This window comes from Girardinichthys multiradiatus, chromosome 2, assembly GCF_021462225.1.
Source record: "Girardinichthys multiradiatus isolate DD_20200921_A chromosome 2, DD_fGirMul_XY1, whole genome shotgun sequence".
In the NCBI taxonomy this organism is placed as follows: Eukaryota; Metazoa; Chordata; class Actinopteri; order Cyprinodontiformes; family Goodeidae; genus Girardinichthys; species Girardinichthys multiradiatus.
In genome coordinates this window covers 32244914-32270096 of record NC_061795.1, presented here as the reverse complement: position 1 = coordinate 32270096, position 25183 = coordinate 32244914, and the positions used below count along the sequence as shown (strand labels likewise).

Below are 25183 nucleotides of genomic sequence, written 5' to 3'. Positions count from 1 at the left end.
TGGACAGCAGTCAGGTCGGCAGTCTTACCCATGATTGGGGTTTTGAGTGATGAACCAGGCTGGGAGTTTTAAAGGCCTCAGGAATCTTTTGCAGGAGTTTAGAGTTAACTCGTTGATTCAGATGATTAGGTTCATAGCTCGTTTAGAGACCCTTTTAATGATATGCTAATTTTGTGAGATAGGAATTTTGGGTTTTCATGATCTGTATGCCAAAATCATCCGTATTAAGACAATAAAAGACCTGAAATATTTCAGTTAGTGTGCAATGAATCTAAAATATATGAATGTTAAATTTTCATCATGACATTATGGAAAATAATGAACTTTATCACAATATGCTAATATTTTGAGAAGGACCTGTACCTGTTTCCCATTGCACTGGTTGTTGGCTAATCTTCAGCAATCATTTGGTGTTTTCTTTGACTCTAGTGAAAGCAGAACCAGTAACAGTTAAAATACTGGTTGATTTTCTTTTTTTAGGGGAGTTCTACACATTGTAAGCACCCGTCTTACCCGGACCTTAAATCTAACACCACCTTTGGTGGTGGACATCTAGCTAATGACTATGAGACAGAAGCACCCTTTTTTTAGTCTTTCTTCCACTTCTTGTACATTCTTTGTTGTGCCCACTTTTACTCATTGGCCGCACCAGTCCGTTTAATGATGAACAAGGGGACCAACACAGCCATTCAGATGCAGAGCGGGACAGGTCATGGGTGCATTTACCATCCTGCTGTTGAGAAAGAAATGTTTGTTTCTGAACAAATTAGGCATATTCGTCAACATATTTTTAATATATTGGGATCGCTTAACACCCCTACTGTGTAGCTAAAATCACTCCATTTTTAGTTGCTCCTGTAAAAGGTATGAATTTTGATCGTGTGTTTGTGTGTAAGTGGATGTGTGTGTGTGTGTTAGGGGTATCAGTGTCAGGGCTAATGGTCTCTAGAAGGGGCGTCAGCCTGAAGATTTATGCCGCAAATTAGTCAAATGTGATCAAACAGCAACCCAGTTAATCATGCAGGACCTACGTTTATCCCTGCTTTATCTACAGGCATAATTATAGACACCCATTCCTCTGACAGGCCAAAGGCAGGGCCCCTGCAGAGTGATATTGGGGCAGAGGGCCTCCATGCAGTGTTGTCACAGTGATGAATGTCTTAGGGGTGCGGGGAGTGTTTTAAACATGTATATACTTAACACACATCAACGTGAATCCTGTGAAGGAAGGCGCGGCCCCTGCAGAAACGGTGCAACTGTTATCTGGACCGGCATTCTAAAGGAAAACCAGACCCCCACCCCGCCTCCCTGGGCTTCACCATTTGAAGCGCTTCAGCCATTAAGCACGAGCTGTGCTATAAATCCAACTCATCATATGACTTCCAATTCATTATGTGTTAAGTGTTGACTGGTTAAAGCCAGCTCAATCACTCATTCCCTCACATTTCAACTGTCTCCTCTGCAGCCACGCACAACTTGGAAAGGGGGAATGGGAATCATCTGGCAGTGTTCTGTTATTCCAGGCCATTACCATGTGCCAAGCTGGGAAAGAGATCCAGTGATGTGTGCTGCAGTTTGTGATTGGAGTGGATCCTCTCTCTCCCCCCACCTCTGACAGCCATTTTAAACACTCGTTTATGCAGCGCTTTTAATATCAATAAGAGAAGCAGGCAGGCAGGCGGACAGGCTGCAGTTTCTTACACACACACACACACACACACACACACACACACACACACACACACACACACACACACACACACACACACACACACACACACACACACAACACACACATACATACACACACACACGCACACAGACAGAGTGACACATACGGCCTGGCTGGAAATCAGCAGCCTCCATCTCCCTCGTATGACAGGGTGTGGTAATTATGTCTCTGTGAGAGTGTGTGCTGTTTGCTGGGTGAAAAATGATAATGGGGTGATTTTTAAGTGCCATATCTCCTGCACGGGTAATGAAAAGTACTTTTAATCCAGTTCGGAGGAACGGAGGGGTGGAGGAGAGGAGTGGCTGGGGAAAGGAAGCAGAAGGGTCTGTTGTGATGGGAGGAGAAGAGGAGGATTGGAGGAATAAGAGGCTGCTCTAAGGGTGGAGGCCCGCTGATAGAGGGAGCTGAGGAAAAGAGAAAGATGGGTGAGTTTTATATGGAGATGAGGGAATAGGACAAAATGAGAAGCAAGGAGAGGTTGCTAAAATTCTGTGTGCGTGTAAAGGGGAGTTTGTGTTGTGCCAGTGGAATCCATAAGCCTTGGCAATAAGCTCAGCAATTAGAATAATTAAGAAGGACTGACAAGCTCTTAGTCTCGATCTCTTCCTGTCTCTTTTCTTCTCTTCTCTACCCCTCTTTCTTTCATTTCTCTGCAGTCTTAACTGCAAATGTGTCAGACACTATTATGCCATTTATGTCGGGTTACTAACATGATTACTCATGTTGGATAACAATTTCATGAATTTGTCAGAAGTCTGCAAATGTCAAGTGCAAAAAAGTAAAACTACAACTGTGCCTACTCTCTCTTCTCTCACCTATACTTCCTCCCTAATTCACAACCCATTAAAGCTCACAAAGAAACATTTCAGCTAAAGTGGAATGTGTAAATGTTACTTTTTTGGCAGTGATGAGGATAGAGAGAATTGGTCTGTTGTTGTCTAAGAGGAAAACTGTTTATTTGAGAGATAGACAGAGTTCACCAATCACTTTAACTCCCCATTAGTGCCTTTGCTTCATATGTTACACTTCTAAGAAATCTAAAAATCTATGAATCCTTCTGAGAAATCTAAAAACCTATGAATCCTTCTGAGAAATCTAAAAATCTCTGGCCAACATTACATTGATACAGATAACATTAATAATCCTTTGGGTTTTACTGGTAAGAGCTGGTTCTAAACCAATCTTTCTAAAGAGGTAATTATATCATTAAGTCCTCTATGTAGGGGAAAGCATCTTGTGCTAAGCGTTTACTGGTACTGAAGCTGAACTAAGTAGTAACAGTCCATTGTAGTCTAACTAAGAAAGCTGGGTTATTGGTGTAAGAGCAGCTAACGACAAAATTACTAATAATATTTGGTTTTCGCTGGTAATCCTTCTGATAAAACTAAAAATCAATGAAAAAGTAATGAAATACTAATAATAATTGGCTTTTGCTGAGAATTGTGAAAATCTATGAAAAGTAATGAAATCACACATTTAGGTAAAGTAAGATAGGAGGAAAAAAATCATATTTCAGACTCTATTCTGAGCAGAATAGAGTCTGAAATAGTACAAAAAACCTCAGCAGGGGTAAGCAACGCACACATAAGTAGATTTAGCAAGGGTACGGTGGAATCTTGAGGGTGCGAATATATATAAGTCTGAGTGTGTTTGCAAGAATTAGACTGTCAACACTGATAGAAGCGCCATTGTCCTTGAGAAGAGAGGTGGAAGTTTTATCAATCGGCCACATAGTCCTATCAGCACACAGCTGGTAGGGGAGTGCTGGGGAAGAGCGTCGTGTTTATATAACATCCAAGAGATATTTTGTCGATAGCCAGTTAGCAGAAGTTGCCAAGGCCACATTGGGGAGCCAGATTTAGAAAAACAATAAATGTTGTGGTTCAGGCAGTTGTGAATTTCCAACTACCTTAAGAGTTTTACTGGTATGTCTCAGTTGCAAATCCAAATAGCCAAATTTCTGGTACTTTCCGAAGATCTGGAGCGTACAACTTCTCCAAGATTATATCCTTTAACCTCTGAGTCCAACCGGTGCCAGGCTGCGATTCTGTTCAAGAATCGTGTCCAGCTTGCTATTCTGCTCTCTTAACATTTCAGTCTGAGTGTTGATCGCTCTACAGACTCCATCCAACATCGCAGGCACCTTTGGAGTGCTTTGAACAGCCACCCACGTTTTGCGAATCACTCGATAAGCCAGGTAACCACCAACTCCAAAAAGCAGAAAGCCTGTTATCAAAGTCCAAATATGTACACATTTTCTACGTCAGCGACCGACATCGTAGTCAGGCACACAATCTTCCACTGCTGCCAAGAATCCATTGTGTTTCCAGAGAAGAATGTCTATAAATGAAGGTTTTATTTTTTCTAGAAAACACAGGGTTTCAAAAGCGGTGTGACATCACAATTACACTGGCACCTAGCAACGTTTCCTGAGTCCCACGCCTGACTAGCAATGAAATGAAATCTCATTATCTGAGAATATTTTTGTGTGAAAAATGTAATTTGCATGTTTTGTACAGTCCACAGACCTATCCCAAATGTTTAAAAAGAAATATAATAGGTCCCCTTTAACAAAACTATAGAAAAAACACCTTTTTCAAGTAAACATGCTTCTTGCAAAGACTATAATATCTTTTTGCCATTTTGCATTTTAAGGAGCAACACAAATATATCAAGCTGTTATTAGCTTGAATGTTAGTCTGTCTATCTGCTCCTGTAGACCCAGCAGTCGACTGTTAAACAGACATGCAGCTTGTAGCTTGTTTACTGTAGTTTTTAAACAAGATTGATAGGTGGTGTTGCTGTCGATTCTACACTATGACTCTATCTTTTCCAAGACCAGAAATATTTGTCATAATTGAGAGCAATAGAAAAGTTTAGTAGCCTTCTTTCAGCCATTTGAATTTTCAGTGTGCAACCACAAGTGGTGGAGGGGTAACTCTTAACTATGCTCCATACAGACAATAAGAGCTCCAGACAATCCGACACTTTCTTTGGCATCTGATATGAAGGATTAGAAATAGTGTGACAAACAAAGGTAAAACTGTAACTTTTAAAACCTTGGTGGACCTTACTATTCGTGTGGTTTGAAGTTATTTTTATAAGATGCCTCATGTTTTTGTACTGTATGGAGCATGAAGTAACGGCACATCTGTTTTAAATAAAAGCAAATCTTGTTTTTTATTTGATTTATTTATTTATCTGATTCTACTATCAAAATGTGGTATTTTTACTCAAGATCAAATATTGTGAAAACTTCATATGAGTTCACTCCTACGTGAATTAATTTTACTTCCAAGCTTGACTATGAATGCCTAATAAAGATTGCGACAACATTACTTAGCATAATCTGTATGCAGGACATCTCAGAGCAGCAAATAAAAGTCCCTGTCTGACTGTCTTCATTTCTGTTTAAATCTGCTTAAGATTTTATAATAGGAACTTGATAAATGACGAGTTTATTTGTCTTCATAATTTACAGGGTCTCTTGGGTGTGATTCATAGGTCAATTACTCAAAGAGCCACCTCTGTCCAAACATTTATTCCACTGTTTAAGTCTGCATTTCTTTATGAATCCATCATGAAATGCTCACTCTACGCTTTGTGTCTCTGGATGCTTGTACGCAAGTGTCAGCATTTACTTGTGCACAGTCGTGTGTTTGGATTTGCATGCAGCTGATGTGATATGTTTTAATTCGGGGTAAAAAGACAGCAGTGCAGCAGGGCAGGTTGGCTTTATCAGAGCCTGTTTATCTTAATTCCCCTCCATCTCTTTACCCTGACCATCCATTACCTGTCTGAAGGAAGCAACGCGCTCCCATGTACTCTCACACACAAACATCTAGTTACCTTGGAGTTTAAAATATGATGTTACGAATGTGTTAGACGATTGCCTGTCTCTTCTTCAGATGAGTACGCATTGTTGCCTTGGCTTACATGGAACGTGGGCTTTTCATAGCAGTCCATTGTGACCTTGTCTGGGTAAACTGCTTTGTAAGGGAACTCTTAAAGATGCTCAACAACCATGCAATGTTAAACTCACCTCACACATCATATCACATGAATATCAAATAGTTTGGCATGCCCCTCACATTGGGCTCAGCCACCAAGTGAGAGTATATAGTGCCTTGCAAACGTATTAATACCACTTATACTTTTTCACATTTTGTGAAGTTACAACACAAAGTTTAGTGAATTCTATTGGGATTTTATGTAGTAGACCAAAACACGGTAGCACAGAATTTTAAAGTGGAAGGAAAGGTATATAAGGAACAAGTTTTTGTAAACAAATTAGGAAAACTGTGGTATTCATTTGTATGTAACCCCCTTTATTCTGATACCCCTAACCAAAATTAAGCATACTGCCTTCAGAAGTCATGTAATTAGACAACAGAGCACGCCTTAGTGTAATTTCTTTCCATTATATATCTAGATGCTCTTTGGAGGCCTCAGAGGTTTTTTACAGAACATTAGTGAACAAACAGCAATATGAGTACAAAGAAACATAGAAGAAAGGCCAGGGAAGAAGATGTGGAGAAACAGGATTAATCTGGAGGACTTGTGGAGTTTCACAGCTTTGATGGGACATATATGAAAAAAAGCTGTTTAATGACAGCTATAATAACTATGGACTCCACAAACCTTTACACAAGATTGGTTAGAAGAAAACACTTGTTGAAAATAATCAGCAAATCTGGTTTTCTGTTTACCATAAGTCAGGGAGAGGAAACAGAAAACCTGTCTTCTCTATTCAGAGAAGAACAATTTATACTTTTTGGGCTACATCTAAAATATTAGATCTGGCAGAATATATAATGTAATGTTGGTGGCAGTATCATGCTTCTTGGATGTTTTTTTCAGCAGGAACAGGGAAGCTGGTTAGAATTGATGGGAAGTTGGGTGGACCTAACTACAGGCAAGTCCTGAAAGAAAACCTTTTGGAGACTGCAATACGCAAAATGGCAAGATAGGAAAGAGTGTGACAGGAGCTCAAACATGCATCCAGAACTACAATAAAATGATACTAATCAAAGCATATTTAAGTGCTTTAAAAGCCCAGTTAGGGTCCAGACCTAAAAAAAAAGAGAATCTGTTGTACCGCAAAATTCATGTTTACAGTTCTCCAACCAGTCTAACTGAGATTAAGATATTTTGCATATTAGAACTGGCAAAAATTGGGTCTCTAGACATGTAAAGCTGGAAGAGACATTGCAGCTAAAGTTGGTTCTAGTATTCATTCATTTGGAAAACCATGTATTATTTTCCTTCCACTTCCTATTATGTCCAATTTTGTATTGGTGTATCACATAAAATCCCAGTAAAATATTTTACAAAATGTGATTAGCATGCCTCAACCACCGAGCTTAGAGGCCAGGTTTGAGTGTATAAAACTGAGAGCAACCATCAACATGTAAATATGAGAAATCCACACACTTTAAAGCACACACACTGTATGTTCACACTACATCACCCCCTGCGTGGAGAATGACAGGCTCTTTCGAGGGGATGACCCTCTCCCCATGCTGTTTGTCTTTGGGGTCACGTCCTGCCCTCTAACGCCCGACCCTTCACCTTTGACCTGGATCTGTCAGGCACCAGACACCAGCCCTAAGCTGACAGCTCCCAAAGCCCATTGACCCTGAAAGCTGAGAGAGTGGAAGCAACAGAGAGAGAGCTTTGTACACCTACCTTTCTTAGAGGGGAGGTGGTGTGTACCCAGCAAGACATTAGTGGTTTACCTACTCAAAGAGCTCAGCCCAGATAAGGTCAAACAAGAAAAGAAAGCATTACTCTTTTTTATGAAAAATGAAAAGCAAAATGACAAAACAAAAAAGAAAATGAATGTTAGATTAAGCAGGGAGAAAGAGGTCAAAAAGAAGGGGAAGAAGGTGGGAAATGAGATGAGAAGACAAACGTGGCTGAACCTCACTAGTAGGGGTCACACTCTGCCTGAGGAGACAGGTGCCTCAAGATTAGCCTCCACATTAACAGCCCTTCACGTGCTCACGCACACAATTGCAAACACACACATGTACATAGATGCACACTGCAAGCTGGTCCTTGCAGAACTTCTATACCACAGGGACTGAGAACTCATGAAAACACAACTCTGATTCTCATATCCTATTTATACATCCTTTGTTGTACATTACTATCCTATTTAGTGTGCCCTGTTTCCTACACAATCATATTTATGGACTCAATTCCACCCCACAGTCTCTTTCCACTCACAAATCCTATTTGTGTGCCCCCTTCCTCTCGTATGCAGGTGCCATCCATCCAAATGTCTGCCCACTGGGTGTGTAAGCTGCTACTCAGATGAGAAAGTGTGTATTTGTGTGGTAATGTAGTTCTGAAATTGGAGTGCTCCATGCGGAAATAGGAGAAACACTACTGTTGGACTCCACATCAGTCAGTTGTTCTGTGGCCAACCGGAACAAAAAAGTACTTTTTAAGAATAATTTGTCTTCCTCTTTAACACAGTGGAAACCCAGATTATTGGGGTGACATTTGAGGAGCTTGCCCTTTGCTGCTTTCTCTCTTATCTGATGCAACACCCTGCACATCCCCTTCTTAAAATGTACAAATTGTCAATGAGCAAAGATGAACGTCTGCATCTTCTGTCCCATCCGATCTGCACCTATCCTACTGACAGGCTGTCCTATCCCCTATTAGTGTGCTTTAACAGGACAAAGTGCCTGTCTACATCACAGGCCTGTCTCTACCTGACTCCCCTACCTGCCACTCATCTGGTGTTATGAAAGCATGCTTATTCTGTTTGAAGAAAGGAGATGAAAGGAGAACAGTAGTCAGGGAACTGGTCGGCCTGACAGACCAGATTAGTTGCCCATCCTGGAGAAAGAGGTAAGAGGAAACATAGCGAATGGCAAGGATGTTCCTGCCTATCTGGATTAGAGTGGTAAATGAAAGGTGTGGGCAGTGCAAAGGTCTCTGCCAGGCTTTATTAGGGGAAGCAAAGTGTTGCATTGCAGAGAGTCATCTAACTGTCCTTATTACAAAGACGGGTGCTGCTCTTTAAGTTTGAACGAAACAAAATATATCTTACTATAGTGATGAGCCAGCAATATTAAAAACTGAACATCTCACGATGTAGCAAATTGGGTGGCAGTTCACAAGGTCAAACAAATCGCTATCCTTCTGTTCTTGTAAAGTGTTTTGCAAAACAATTCACCCCCCTTTCAACATTTTTACATTGTATGTTACAATTGTTAATAAAAGTCAGAAAAGTATGATGTCCATTTGTATTCAGCCCTCATTACTCTTTGAAATGCAGCTAATTGCCTTCAGAAGTCTCCTAAGTTGTAAAAAGAGCCCACCTGTGTGTAATTTAATTTTAGTATTAATTCAGCTGTTCAGTGAAGGTCTCTGGGGTTTGTTAGAGAACATTAGTGAACACACAGCATAAGTAGGACCAAGAAACACAGCAATCAGGTTGGGGATAAAGTCGAAGAGGACTTTAAAGCAGGGTTAGGTTATAAAAAATATATACCATGTTTTAATGTCTCGCAGATCATCTTTGCATTAATAATTTGAAAATGAAAACTGCATGACACAACTACAAACCGACCAATACATGGCCATCAATCTACACTTGCAGGCTGGGTAAAGAGAGCATTAGTTGGACAAGGAGCCAAGAGCCCCATGGCAACTGTCAAGGAGCTGCAGAGCCAAAACATAAGACCAGAGCAACAATAGTATAAATTAGATCTAAGTATATTTATGTGTTTGAGTGAAAGTCAAAGTCCAGAGCTAAAGCTAATTGGCTAATTGAAAATCTGTGATGAGACTTAAAAATTGCTGGTTACAGACTCTCCATCAAATCTGACTGGGCTTTAGCTTTTTTGCAAAGAATGTGCAACATTTCAGTTTGCAGATGTGCCTCAATTTGCAGCAAAGGGTTGTTCTAAGATGAGGGTTGAATAGAAATGTAGTTCACACTTTTCAGATTTTTATTTAAAAAATAGTTTTGAAATCTCTAATTGCTCTAATTTGTGTTGTCCAGTCACATGAAATGGCAATAAAATAAACATAAGTTTTTGGGTTGTAATGTGACCAAATATGACAAACTTCAGAGGGTGTGAATACTTCTGCATGGCACTATATCTCATCTAACTTGTATATTCTGCTGGACTGACTAGTTGATATTGAGTTTTAGCCAAAGGATTTAAAGCAAGTGATATATGACGTCTCCTATTTGGCAGACATTTTATCCTAAGCCAGCACCAGAGTGAAATAGTGTGACTGAGCAGAATTTATTAATCATTCAATTAACTAAATGTCCCCCCTTGATACAGTTCAGACGAATAGAGCGTTGGTCTCTAATGCAATCCAATTCTCAGCACACCTCGAGAGAAAGAGAGAGATGCGGAGGTCTTAACTGTCCTGCAACTCTTACATTTTTCTCACTGTCAGTGCATTTTACCTGCATCACTCACTGCCTCGTACTTTTGTCACATTCGTTTTTGTTTTTTTTGTTATTTCTTCAGAAGATCAATACTGATTCTCACAGCAACAGCTTAGGCTCACCCTGCAGTGCGCTGTCTTCATCTTTTTCCCTCAGAGTCTTTTTTTCCTCAATCTTCAGATAGACCCTTCCTGTGTGTCTTTGGGGCTGGCTGGCAAAGACAGTTGGGGCAGTCGATCGTACCAGACTATCTGGCCAGTTCAACCATAAATTACCTGCAGCTAACAAAGCGTGTTGCTGTAACTATTACACAGGCAGTCAAAGTCACCCCGGCCCACTCTGAACAGAAACACCACCTCACACACTGTGTGAATGCAGAGTCAAGGGAAGTGACCAAAATATTAAACACAGGTTGTAAACAGATACGATACACTCCAGTCATATTCAGATAATTGTATCAATTGATTCACAATGAATTTATAAAATGTCACAAGATATTTGGGATGCAGGTTATTCATGTGGTTTTAAAAAATGTTTTTTAGATATATTTTTGTCATGTAGGGCGCTTACACTCACCGGCCTTCAGAACAGCCTTAATCCTTTGTGGCATAGATTCAACAAGGTACTGGAAACATTCCTCAGAGAGTTTGGTCCATATTGACATGATAGCATCACACAGATGCTGCAAATTTGTCGGCTACATCCATGATGCAAATCTCCTGTTCCACCACATCCCAATGTTGCTCTATTGGATTGAGATCTGGTGACTGTTGAGGCCATTTGAGTCCAGTGAACTCATTGTCATGTTCAAGAAACCAGTCTGAGATGATTCGGGCTTTATGACCTGGCGTGTTATCCTGCTGGAAGTAACCATCAGAAGATGGGTACACTGTGGTCATGAAGGGATGAACATAGTCAGCAACAATACTCAGGTAGGCTGTAGCGTTGACATGATGCTCAATGGGTACTAAGGGGCCCAAAGTGTGCCAAGAAAATATCCTCCACACCATTACAAGACCACCACCACCCTGAACCGTTGATACAAGGCAGGATGGATCCATGCTTTCATGTTGTTGACACCGAGTTCTGACCCTACCATCCGAATGTCGCAGCAGAAATCGAGACTCATCAGACCAGGCAACGTTTTTCCAATCTTCTATTGTCCAATTCTGGTGAGCCTGTGCGAATTGAATCCTCAGTTTCCTGTTCTTAGCTGACAGGAGTGGCACCCAGTGTGGTCTTCTGCTGCTGTAGCCCATCCGCCTCAAGGTTCGATGGGTTGTGCGTTCAGAGATGCTCTTCTGCATGCCTTGGTTGTAACGCGTGCCCATTTGAGTTACTGTTGCCTTTCTATCAGCTCGAACCAGTCTGGCTATTCTCCTCTGACCTCTGGCATCAACAAGGCATTTGCGCCCACAGAACTGCCGCTCACTGGATATTTTCTCTTTTTCGGACCATTCTCTGTAAACCCTAGAGATGGTAGTGCGTGAAAATCCCAGTAGATCAGCAGAGTCTGAAATACTCAGACCAGCCCATCTGGCACCAACAACCATGCCACATTCAAAGTCATTTAAATCACCTTTTGTCCCCATTCTGATGCTTGGTTTGAACTGCAGCAGTTCGTCTTGACCATGTCTACATGCCTAAATACATTGAGTTGCTGCACAGTGATTGGCTGATTAGTAATTTGTGTTAACGAGCAGTTGGACAGGTGTACCTAATAAAGTGGCCAGTGAGTGTATATCATTAAACCCTACCTGTGATATACTGACTAACTCGAGCTGCAGGTAAGACACTAACTACATAAAGTGCTACATCTAACCCTAGATTAAAAATCAGTATTAACATTTACCGTTTTCATGTCTCGCTCAGTAATTTGAGCACTTGAACACTCATCACTGTCAAGATCAGCTCCAGCCATGAATTTAAGGATAGAACCTGTTATTAGAAGTAAAAGTGTTTTAATATTCAACCAATCCTGTTAAAACCAGTACTGTATTTGCATGCCACTGGAAAACATTAATTTGTGTGAGTGTTTCCTGTTTGTTTGACTGTTCTAGGCATTAAAAAAGCTGTGGCTCTCCCTCTGTCTGTGTTACCAGCTAATTGAGAACATGTTCTGTTCTGCAGCCCTGCCCTGGAGGTTAGTGTTGGTACACACACACACTGTACCAGGACAAATGAGAATACACCCCACCATCTGCCCAAAAGAGAAACTCTGCTGCCCTCTCCTTGTACCTCTACCCTTGTCCTCCCTCTCCTTTTTATTCTTTTTCTCTAAATTCTGTTCCATCAAGTTCCTAAATCCGTCTCCTACACAAGTTGTTTCCATTTTATTTCGAGTCAGTCTACCCACACCTTGATCCTTTTTTATCTCTCCACTTCTTTATTTTGTGCTACCTGTCTCACTCCACTCTTGGTTAGTCGATGGGAGCTATGTTTGTGTTGTGAGGCGCAGGCCACTCGTGTTAAGGTGCTACAGTATTACGACCACAGACGTTCAGGATGTTCTGTGGCTGCGATCCATAGAGAATGACACCAGAGGTGACCCCTGGTCGGTAACCTTGGAGACCAACTTTATTAAAATGAATTTGAGCAGGGGGGCCATCCTGACAGCAGCATAATTACATCGCGGAGCATCAGCACTAATTTATGCAGCCTGCATTCAACCGGTCAGGAGTGCCGAGATGGGGTCAGCATGGACGCACAGGGAAACACACTCACACAGTCTCACAAGAACAGAATGCGATGCTTACATCATACTACAAACACACGCACAACACATCATCATCAACATAAATGTAACAAAATGCAATAACCTGCATCACATTATAAAGGAAGCATTAATTGTATGTTGAAAATAAATATAAAATGTTAGCAAAACTACCAAGAAATAGATTTAGGAGTTATTACGCTGCTCCTACACCCCAATAAAAGGAGTCTGCAGAACTGGTTCTGCATCTGATCAGGATACCTTCTGAAATCTTTCCTCTTGGAGTGTTTTGGGCAAACCCTACTGGTAAGAGGCCTGTACAGACTCTGAAGTAATTTGGAGGGACTTCATGCCCTCAAAGAGTACAGAAAGGGTCACTGAGGGGAGGATCACAGAGCTTCTCTGTAAGAGCTCTGCTCTGTTTGTGACCTGACTTTGGTTAAGAGAAAGACTTGATGTGCATATTTCCTTTTAAAAACCTGAAGATGTCCAGGGGATTCATGACAGTCAGTCCTTGTCATCTTCAGCTGTTTTGTAAATGTAACAAAACATGAGAAGAAAAGGTTTTTCCATCTGTTTTTTTACAAAGTCCCTCATGATGTAAAGCTGCTTCCAATTAAGTGTCATTAGTTTTAATTTTAATCGTTTTTTTGCAACCTTGACTGTTTTTTGTAGACACAAAACTGGTTAATGTCTTATGTGTATGTGCCTGAGATGGTCTAAAGGATTGTAGCTCAAGTCCATTAAACATTTTGAAAAGGTTTGGCTCTTTTGAAACAAGAATTTTGAGGTAGGTCAATACTTTTTCAGAAATAATATGCTAACAGTAGTAATATTGGAATATTTGATGATTATCTTTTTAATTATTCATTGTGCACTCCTAAAGCTGCAAGACTGCAATTAGTTTTTTATCAGATATTGATTCAGAAAGGCTGCTGTGCTCATTAGGCTCCATTAACAAGATCTATTTTAGACAAATAAAGAGATAATATTTCACCACCTTTTTAGATTCATCTGATTGTTATATAGAAGAGCATAAACAATGAAGCTTCAACAAACCTGAAGCTGAAATTGGTGGGAACAGGGGATAGGAAGGGATTCACTCAAAAGGAACTGGAAAAAGTTCAGTAAAAGACGTTGAGAAGATGAGTGGGACAAAGGACATAGATATAAGTTACACCACGGTAGCCGTTTTGACCAAGGGCACACTAATCTTTCCCATTAGATCTCTCTGATTCTCATAACGTTACTGCTAGCTGCTCTCCTGTGACATGCTCCTGGTTTGTGTGTGTGTTTCAGAGAGAAGATGAGTTAGTGAGACAGTGTGCGTGTGAATGAGAGAAAATTCTCTGTCTGTGTGTGTGTGTGTGTGTGTGTAATGACAGTTCAGCTAGTTGCTCTACTGTGAAAATGACACGTTCCTGCCAAATTAATATCATTACTATCAGAGTTTAATGGGCCAGTGCTGCCTTCTTATTTAAAACAGAACATCTCTTTCTCTCGCTCAACCTCCACCATGGGGAAAGGGGATGGCAGGAGAATCGGTGCTATACGAGAAAGGGACTAACTGAGCTATTTAGATTACGTGAAAGAGTCGTGTTTTCCAGCCACCTGGGTGAGATAAGAAATATGAACACATAGTGAGTTTGTGAATAATTTACAGTTTATTTTCTGGAACTTAACAGGCACTTTCCTGTTACATTTCGGAATTTAGCAGTTACCTTCTGGAGCTCACAAGGTACTTTCCTGGAACATACCAGGCACTGTCCCAGAACTGAGAGGTTACTTTCCTGAAATGACCACATATTTTCCTGTAACTTTTTGAAAGTACCTGGCAACTTTGCCTGATAAATTCTGGCAAAGTGTCTCATTATAAGTTACCTCATCATACGGCCTGGTCCCTGAAAGTAAAGTAACCAGTATGTTCCAAAGAAGTTCAGTGAAAGTGACCTTTAAGTTCCAGGAAAGTTTTGAGTGTATTTTGTATCAATGTTAAGGTTAAAGAAACAAAACCGTGCTTGAAAGATTTCACGTAGATAAAAAAATAACATATATTTTCATTTTCATCTTTATAAAAAATTAGTTTTTAGTTAGTGCTTATTTTTCCCTCTATTGACGACATTTACCTGACCATTGTCTTGATTCTTTCTTCTCTCAATTGTTCACTTCTCTGTAGAGCTACAATAGTTTAAAAGTAAAAATGTTGACATTGTATTCTATTCTCAGTATTTGTCACTGCTGAGTGCAAGTTTTTGAGTGATGGCTCCAATCATCTCAGCTATTATACAGTAAAGAAAACCGCTTAGTTCATGCTTTAACTGTGTGTGGGGGAGGATTTTGCACGCAGCTCTTGGGTGTTTGGCTTTCAAGTGCATCCTCTCTCATAATATGCGTGTTTTATTTCAGTATTCCTTTGTGGTCGGTGGTTTTTACAGCTTTACTTGTACCTTTAAAGCAGCTGTATGTACAGCAGAAGCATTCTGTTGAGGTGTCATCCTTCATTCAGAGTCAGCACTGTGATAATGAGTAGATTTGGAGATACACTCTGCGGGCTGCCAGCGAATGTAGGCATACGCATGGTTATGTTTGGACGTCTGTGCATATTTACACAGTTTGCGTATATGTGGATATATCTATTGCACACTATCTGGTCTGTATGTGTTGATCCACACACCTGACTCTGTGTATGTGTGAGAGAGATTTTCAGTGTGTGAATATGTCAGGCTGCCGCAGGAGACCAATTAGCTGGTGCATCAGTGAAGAGGTGAGCATAGACACACCTGTGTGTGGCCCTATTACACCAGCTCATCACACACTCACATACCGACACACAGACAGCATTGCTGTGCTCATAATAGAAATATACTGACAGTTACAGTACGTTGACCATATGGAGTAATGACTTCACCGTGTCAAACTGTCAGCCGTGAGTCACCAGCATGCCTTATTTCAACTGCATGTTACTAACTTAACAAACTTTTGTGATTTATAGGTTATCTTGCTTCTGCTGAATGCTTGTCATTAGCTATATGTACTTTACAGCTGAAATATCCCTGACCTCAAACCACATGCCTTGTAGCATTCATATACAGGTGTGGCGTACTGATGCAATTAGGTGAGAGCGAAAAGGCACATCACAGCCAATAAAGCAGCCAGTCCTCTTCATGTATAATTCAGATCTTTTATGGTGGGCTACGCACCCATATGGAAATCCTAAAGGAGGACTAAGGCCATTTCCATTCAGAGAAAAGCCACTTTAAAAGCTAATCCCTGCGCCAGAGTCACACACTTTTTACTGTTCCTTTTTAATGAATAGGTGTCCAATAAGGCCTTTTATTGTCTTAGCATATGTTGCTTTTATTAGGGGAAAATAATTAGGTTGCGCAGATCACTTCGGAAGTCCTTGCACAAGATAAAAATGAGATAGTTTCACAGTCGTTGCGCAAGTCCTTCTGACTCCCCATCATTTTCCCCTTGGATGCACTGTGTCCTGATGTCCTTACCTTCTCCCATTCCTCCTTCCTACTCCTTCTCTTTGTTCCTTCTGTTTCCTTAATGTTCACCTCCTCTTGTCCTTTGCATCCCCTTCTCTTAATTCCTCACTTCATCTTCTATTGTTTCCTTGAACACGGTTGGGGGGGGGGTCATCAAATGTATTCAGCGATGTTGCACTGGGCTGCACATTTACACACATTTACACATGCATGTAACAGATGAACAATCACTGTGTGGCAGGAGGCTGTTGATGGCTGACACTATGTTGATCTTATCAAGTGCAAACTGGGTAAGTAGAGGGTCACAGGGAGAAAGGGAGAGTAATAGCGCTTTGGCAGGTGGTGGTGGGGGTGCTTTGTGTTGTGTTCCTGTCACTCCTGCATAGTTTCCCCCACTGCTCTTTCCTCTGTCTTTCTCATCCTTTACTATATCACTCTGCCCAGAAAGGCAGACTGGCAACAAGGCTCATCTGTGATCTGGGACACCAGGGAAAGGGATCCATTTACCTCCAAGATTTCATACTGTAATCGTTTACCCATGAGACCTCAGTTACAGAAACACGGTATGCCCGGTCATGTAAGTTATGGGCCAGGGGGGATGGGGCTGCAGGCAAATAAGGATCTGTAGATAGTTGATGGAAAAGAAGGAGCCGAGCTAAAAAGCAGAGGGGCAGAGCAGGCAGACAGAGAGATTGAGTCTCATGATGAAGTAAAGGACTGAGAACCATGCAGGAGGGAGGAGGCGGTCTTCCATACTGGCCTTAATGCTCCTCTGGGGAGTGTGCTGCCTTTAGGTTAGTATTAGCCATCCGCCTGTGGGCTAATGGACGGTACAAAATATAGTTTAGTCCATACAGATGACCAGAGGTAGACTAATCACAGGGGAGACCTGTGATGAAGAGGCTTTGTGCTTTTGACCAAACCATTTCTGGGTCTGGCTGATGTAAATATAGGGACTGAGGTGCTCCCTTAAGGACCAAAAGAAAAGTTGCACACTCTAATATTTCGTTGGATTACCTTAAGTTTACAGCACACATTAGCTGTGGTACCGTTCTTCTGCATTGTCACGAAATGTATTTCTGCATGCAGAAATGGTGGGAGATTTTCTCTCTGTTTTTACTCATCACTCTGGAGTCATCCAACCAAACAACCTCATTCCATTGCTCCAGAGGCCTATCTGTGTTTCCTTCCTAGTAAATTGAAGCCTTTTTTTCCGATTAGTCTCATTGATCTCTGGTTTTCTTAAGGCTACACAGCTGTTTAGTCCCCTCAAGTTGTCTTCACATTATGCTTGTGGAAATTCTCTTACTCCTTTTCTATTGAACATAGCCGCAACATCTGTTCTTGTTTTTTTTTAGCAATTTTATTTTACCAAACATTTAACTGATTGCTGCTCACAATCATTCATGATCTTTTTCGAACAACATTTCTTTGGTGAAGGTGATGGTTCCTCGTGATCCTTCTAGTTTTTGGTAATTCCTTGTTTCATATTCCAGTTTCTGACCCTTTTTTAGTAGTTTCAGCAATCTGCCTAGATGTTTTTCTTTGCTTGATGCATAATTTTACTTGTCTAAAAAACTTTGGAGAACTTCCAAGAAGTGACACATTTTAAACCATTTCTAAATTAATACAAATATATAAAGTGTGTTTTGCATTTGGAGTCTACCCCTACTCAGTCAATACTTATGTAAACCTTAATCATGAAAAGTAGCAGAAAATAACACTATAAATATATCACCCAATGTTAAATCAATCTAAGTGAGAAATGAGTTTCACTTTTTTAACCAGTAAAGGAAGTTTTTGATGTTATTCTAATTTATTGAGAGTCAACTCTAGGCGATCAAGGATGATGCACCGTTTATGTTCTGCCAGGCCATTGCTGGATTTATTCCCACATGACTGAAACTTACTACCTTCACAAAATGTTGTCAGGGCTTCCAAAGTCAAAAAAAAAACCTTGAGAAATAAAATAATTTTTTTTTTTTACATCTTTTGGAAGCCTAAAGAAATATTGGTTGAGATTATGTTCAATGATTATAAAACCATCTTACTCTTATAAAGCAGATTCTAAAATTTTTGTTATCAAACTTTTCTTAACTATGAACACAAAAACGAATAAACCCTCTTAACTCAAATCTTCTCAGTCACTCTAACTAAAAATGCTAATATGCTATTTAGCATGATCTTTGGTTTATCACAGTCAGGGTCACAGAGGCCACCTCAGATTCACTGCCGAGTGTCAGGGTACTTTCTAAAGTGTGTGCTGAGGTGTTTTCGGTGCTAATCTCTTTTCATCTTGGTTGAGTGATCAAGCTGAATGGATGGACAGCTTGTTTATCTGAGAGGGGACCGCATAACCCAGGATTCCTACCGCAGCGAGGCCATGCACGCTCAGCTGAACTGTCAGCTTGCACTGGGCTTTCCGCGGCTGAAGGCAAACAAGGATCTGCACTCAGGACAATCTGCTTTCAATGGTTATTTATTAAATGTAAAATATCTTTAGCACAGGTTAAAAATCAGACACCTCCAACATTTTAAACATCACAGATAGGGAAAGAAAAAAAAACATTCCTGAAACAGAATCACAATCAGTTCAGAGTCCCACCTAGAGGGTAGCTACTCCACGAGGCCGGGCAGAGGGCTGAACCAAAAACTGCACTCCTCCTGATCCCTTTATTGAGGCTGAATACTCAGGAAACTGATACATACTGTTGACATATTATATCTAATGTTAGAAAATAACTTATTCCTCCAAATAACTTTAAATTTTGCCTTATGTGGATGAAAAAAACAACAACTTGTAATTTAGATGCAGAATAAACAGAATAAGACAGCATTTGCTCATTTTTTTCTGTCAGCTTGCCAAACTTAAAATAGGTTTTCAGAAAAAAGACACAAAAATCTGTAGCTCTGGTGCATAGGGAAAGGGCGCTGGCATGGCAAACATGAATGTATGCTGTAATGATCTCTAGTTGGTGCCAGGAAGCAGCTTCTAAAACTGCATCCCATTCATAGATCGCTCTGCCAGCTTTAGTACTGCCGCTGAACTGGAGTGCCATCACAGGGGTCAGCTGGTAAAGGCCGCCCCTCTCTTGTCTCTTTTTCTCCTCTGCCTCAACCCTCGCTGCTGTACAAATGCCAACTTGACAACAACTGACACAGATGGTGAGCAGAAACACAGGACAGGCAATGAAAGAGAACCACCCACAGGAGTAAGAAAACAGGAAGACTCTACACACACTGTCCAAGAGAGGATATTGCCTGACAGTTATATCAACTCATTTATGTTTTACCTTTTTATTTAATTCTTTTACCTTTTTTCTACTTTTTTTGTTTTTACTTTTCTTTCAGCGCATGCCATGGGAGAAGTTTGGGATTATAAAAGTACCTGAAAGAACTGCAAGGTTTTCTGCATGCATAGATTTTAGTATTTACAGGTTTGTATGTACAGGCCAAAACCAGACTGCTCTACAGAGATGGCTTATTTACAGACAGGTCAGAGGGAGAGGTCGATGCCTTGACTACAGACGTGAGGGGTCAAAGGGGTCCCATGCATAGGGTCAGAGAAAGCTCGTACAGCTAAGTACAACTCTGATGACGAAGAGACAAAAATAACACAGCAAATGTAAGAATACTGATTATTTAACGACAAAGCACCTTTTTGCTTTGCGAATATGCTCAGTATGACTAGTTATTGCTCAACGCTTTATTAGGACATTTCTGTTGTCGGTCCATGAGGTTCTTGGATATTAGGTCAATATTGTGATTGGAAGACTTGGATCTGGCCCCAGAGCAGTTCCAGAGCTGTAATGCTGAATCCAAATGTAATGCAGATATGTGCTGCTCACCAAAAACACTGTAATTGCAGGGTATATTTCCTCAGCAATGGCGTGCGTTTATTATCTACAAAAAGCTGTTTTACAGAGAAGTAGTTTACACAGAACCTGCTGTCAGATCTTTTATTATCCTGCTCCTTTGGGTTGTTATCTTGCTGTGATATATCTTCTATTTTGGCATATTGTTAAAGTTTTAGATTTGTTTTGTTGCACATTTTCTGTCACTTTCTCCACTATCCTTAGATTATAATGGTATGCATATAACATTATGGTCAAGGCCCTGCAGCAGGACAACAAAAACACACAGCCAGAGGTACAGTGGAATGGTTTAGTTCAAAGCATATTCATGTGTTAGAAATGACCAGTCAAAATCTAGATTGTGAATCTTTGGCAGACTTGAAAATTCACAGATTGTTCACAGATTCTCTCCGTCCAATCTGACTGAGCTCGGGCAACAAAAAATGGGCAAAAACTTCAGTCTAGATGTGTAACGGTGATGGAGAAACACTCCAAAAGATCTGCAGCTGTAATTGCAGCAAAAAGTGGTTTCAAACAGTATTGACTCACAAGTAACTCCCCTTACGATTATGTGTTATTCGATCCCATAAAATACCAAGAAAATACATTAAAGTTCATGATGTAACATGATAAATGTGAAAAACGTTTGAGGGATATGAATACTTTTGCAAGACACTGTAACTCTTTACAGCTACATACTAAAGCTTTGTTTTTATCTCCAGAAGAAACTACTTAGGATGTTCAGAGTAAAATATTTAAGGTGGAACCTGAGGCCAACTTTCAGTAGACTGCTCGGTTAGAGAATTATCTTTTCATTTAGAAGCTTTGTTTCTTGTCATGATTCTGCACAAACTGTCAAATATTAAATCTTCATTCGTCAAGCTTTGAATCTTCCCTGAATTTATCTGAAGTTCTAATTCACAGCTCTAGTTGGAAAAGAGCAAAACGCCAAGGATGTTTCTCAGAAATGTACTGTACACAAGGTAATGATTAACATTTAGTTGCAGAAGATAAAGACACACAATGAGTGTTAGCAGATGGCTAAATTTACAGACCTCATCCACACTTGGAGATGGGTTGGAAATGGTTACTTTTTACCTTTTGACTTAAATTGCTCATGTTGTTATTCTTCTTCTCTTTTTGCTAATGAGCAGCCTGTGTCATAAATGCACGTACAAATGCACTTCTGTGCAAGCAAAAGTGTAAAAGATGTTTGTTCTTCTTCCCTGTACCTCTACCTCACACACACCTTGCCTATTCTACCAGCAAATGCACACACACAATGATAAATGGCTGCGGTGGGTGGCTAAGTATGTTAATGCATAATCTCATCAGCCTTATCTGCTACAGAGGTCACAAGATCAAGTGGTGTGGGGCTGAGCTAAACACCAATAAGATTGTACAAACAGTCCATGTAATAGTTTATCTGCCAGAAACTGCACTGCTGCACTCTGGGTTTACTTTTCAAAGAATGTCAAAACCAGATAATAAAAGTTTCATTTGAAATTACTGCCAAAGTTGTGTTTGGTAATTGAGCACTCAGAAAACCAACCAAGTTCAAGGTGTCAGCAACTCAGAGCCTTGCAGAGCTGAACTCCTCTGTTGAGTTCAAAAGCCGTTTTGCTTCTCAGACGAGTTAAATCAGATGCCCTCAGTGAGGCAGATGATTTAGACGTAGCGCTTGTGAACCTGTGACTCATAGACACTGCTTGGCATTTACGCGTCTTTGATATGGCAACATGTGACGTGGACGAAGTTATCGCCTGGCTGGCAGGTGAGACAGACAGTGGCGCACAGAGAGATGCAGCCGTTTCATCCGCTGTTTACCAGCTCTCTCATCACACACCACTTCAAACATGCCCAGTCTGCTGCTACAGCGTTACAGGATCACATTCTGGTGGATCTGTACACTCAACTTACAGGAGGGGGGGTGTCTGTGAACTGGTTTGTGTTTATTAATGAAATAATACATACATTTTTTATTTTTTCATTTACTGCTTTTGTTTATTGCATATGCATTTTGCACAGATTTTTTTTTTTTTTTAAATGACCTTTTCACCTTATGTCTGTTGGCCTCACAGCTGCTTTACAAAGCTGCTTAAACAGTTGGCATGTAATGCATCTCCATTATGCATGTGTGTATATATCTGTGTGTTTGACTATTGCACATATGGGCTTGTCTTGGCGGGTGCCAGTGCTCTGTGCTAAAACTTTCATCACTCTCATCGGAAGATAAAGTGGGCACGCCATTTCATGTGGTCGTACAGAAGTCGTCTCCAGCCCCGGGTGTTTCACTGGGAAGCTGTCACAGCAGCTTTTAGCCAGAGCCGCAACATGAAAGAACCCTCTTTGAGCAGTCGGGTTATGTGTGTAATTCTCTCTGACGTGTTTATTCAACTTTCATTTTCAAATGTCACAGAAATCTCTCCGCTGCCACCACCACCTCCAAGAATATACCCGCTAATTACCGGCTGAAAGGACATGGTGTGTTAGAAAACTTAGCAAGTTGCGTCCAAACACCCATTTAGTTTTGAGAAACAACATAAAACTCAGTGAGTTTCTGGGTTTAAGACTCAATGACGTTTATAAATAAATGTACTTGGAGAAACCTAGTGAGAAAGCCTTCCGCTGTGTGTGTATGCTTACTGAAAAAAGCCTCTTTTTTCTTTAGTAACTGACTTATAACTAAGATACTGAATTATTCTTGCATAATTTCCAATGGTTATATTTAACTTAAAAGCCTGGTTCAACCGCTGTACACATAGTGTGAAAAAATACATCTTCATTACCACTGAAACCTGTTTTTGTAATATAATTTACATAAAAAGCTGCATTTTCAGTGGAGATTCCCATCCAGACTGGAGATGTTTTTACCCTTTTCCACTTTGTCTGTGCGTCTGGAATAATCACACAGAAGTCCTGTACATGCCAGGTAGAGAGGTAAATAAATAAATATATGTACACAGGTATATGTACAATTATGTCAATACGAGGCAGTCTTCATGGGCTGCAGAGAGAAGGGTGAGACAGCTTGTGTGTGAAAGTCTTTTTATTTTTTTTTCCTGTGGCCGCTCAGTCGTGCTGTCTCCTTATTCTGATTGTGTGCATGTAGGCGTTTATCTCATAAACGATGCATGGATGCTGCCTGCGTCGGCCATTCATCCTCTCTCTGGACAGTACACCTCTGAATGTCTGTGTGCAAGTTGATGAGTTCTCCATGTTTTGTCTCCTCCTGCAGGATGAAGCAAACTAAGTCATCTCAGTGCCACTGATAGTCTCTTTTTCTTCTTTTTCCGTCCGCAGCAACAAGGTGCTGCCACCACGGTATACTGCGCAGTGGCCCCAGAGCTGGAGGGTTTAGGCGGCATGTACTTCAACAACTGCTTCCGCTGCCAGCCGTCCGCCCAGGCCCAGGATCACAGCAGCGCTGCCAGCCTGTGGGAGCTGAGTGAGCGCCTGGTTGCAGAGCGATCAGTCGGGATTCAGTCCCTCTAACAGACTGAAATCCAGGATGGTGTGGGGAAGAAGTTAAAGAGGAAGCGGTTGAGGTTGATTTGGGGGTGAACTTAATAAAAGATTTTCACTACAGTACACAAAAACAGCCAAATGACTGAGGTCTGCGTGGATGTGTCACTTCACTGTGGGACTAAAACATACAGTGACAGTAGGGAGGATGTTTAATTAACAGCTTACGTTTAGTTGCTTAACTCTCTTTTGTTACTTTACAGTAGAAAATAGAGAACTTGGAAAGAATAGTTTATTTCTTTTTGCTTATAACCCTCTGACCGCACAAAGTTTATGAGTAACCATACACTCGGATTGCAGCTATGGCGTGCTATATAAGTAAAATTGACTTCCAAATTATTGTCTCTTTTCAGTGTCATTTTGGCTACTTTTGTGCAGACTTTTCTGCTGAGATGTGAAGTTGAACTGTTCGAGTTAAAGAAATAAAAAGTACTGAGCATAGAACCCTCACGAATATATAAACACGCTAGAGGTATGTGTCTTATGACTATTTACATTATTCTGCAATAATGTATCTTTATCAGTGTCCCTACTTGTTATCTGTACATTATTTACATCCACCTGATTTGTAGGGGGCATCCTAATTTTCTTCTTGCTATGATCAAACTAGAGTTTACTAAATCTGAATTACAATTTGGAGATTTATGGAATGATATTTCACCATTATGTAAGAGTCCTATTTACAAACACCAGGTTCTTTCATTTTCTCTGTGTCTTCTCTTGCTGTCTGTTGTTTTGTTTTGAAATTGTAATCTTTAGTATTGAGCCTCTTTATTTGGGTTGGGTTGTCCTGAAGCCGCTGGGTGGGCGGGTTGCTTTTGAGACATTGTGCTTCATGGCAGTCCGGGTGCCGTAGGTTGTTCAAGAAACAGCATTCCAGTGTCATAATATCTGTAATAAAAAAAAAAAGAAAGGGAAAAAATAAACATTTGAAAACATTCAATAAGATCACATGTTTGTTTCTCATGTTAATCCTGTGTGTGCATTCATTGGGAGGCCATTAGGGGGTGATATTTGTGTAGGAAGGTAAGGAATAACCTAATATATCAGCAGTACAAACTGTATGGTGATTAAAATATTAGCTAAAAAATAAAACATCAATCACATCATTAAAACATTAGAGGTGAGGATTGTGTTATTTGGTTTCATCAACAAAGGAGCTTTCACATTCTGGGTTCAGAGATCAGTCATTATATCCTTCAAACAGCCTCACACATAAGTCTTCAGCAGCCTGTAAAACTGGGAATTCACGACAATATCACAATATTCTCTTTCTAAGCTGCACCATAAGTGATTAGACAATTATCTTCTTTCCAAAATATGAGGAAAACAAACACATTCAGCGAGAAACACGGAGGTACAGTACTCATGGTGTACCATGTTGTTGCCAGCCATGTTCCACAGGTAGTTAGTAAAATGTATTTTGAACTAGCATTAGAA

At 40.5% G+C, this 25183-nt stretch overlaps 1 protein-coding gene across 1 annotated transcript in view; it reads left to right on the top strand.

Annotated features, from left to right (window-relative positions):
* The window catches only part of wwox (WW domain containing oxidoreductase), a 205695-nt gene extending 181004 nt beyond the window's left edge, over positions 1 to 24691 (top strand). Inside the window, exon 9 of the mRNA XM_047391390.1 lies at positions 23522 to 24691. Coding sequence (XP_047247346.1) covers positions 23522 to 23713 — 192 coding nt within the window. The 3' untranslated portion in view covers positions 23714 to 24691. The remainder of the gene's footprint in view (positions 1 to 23521) is intronic.
* Positions 24692 to 25183: the final 492 nt, after the last annotated feature.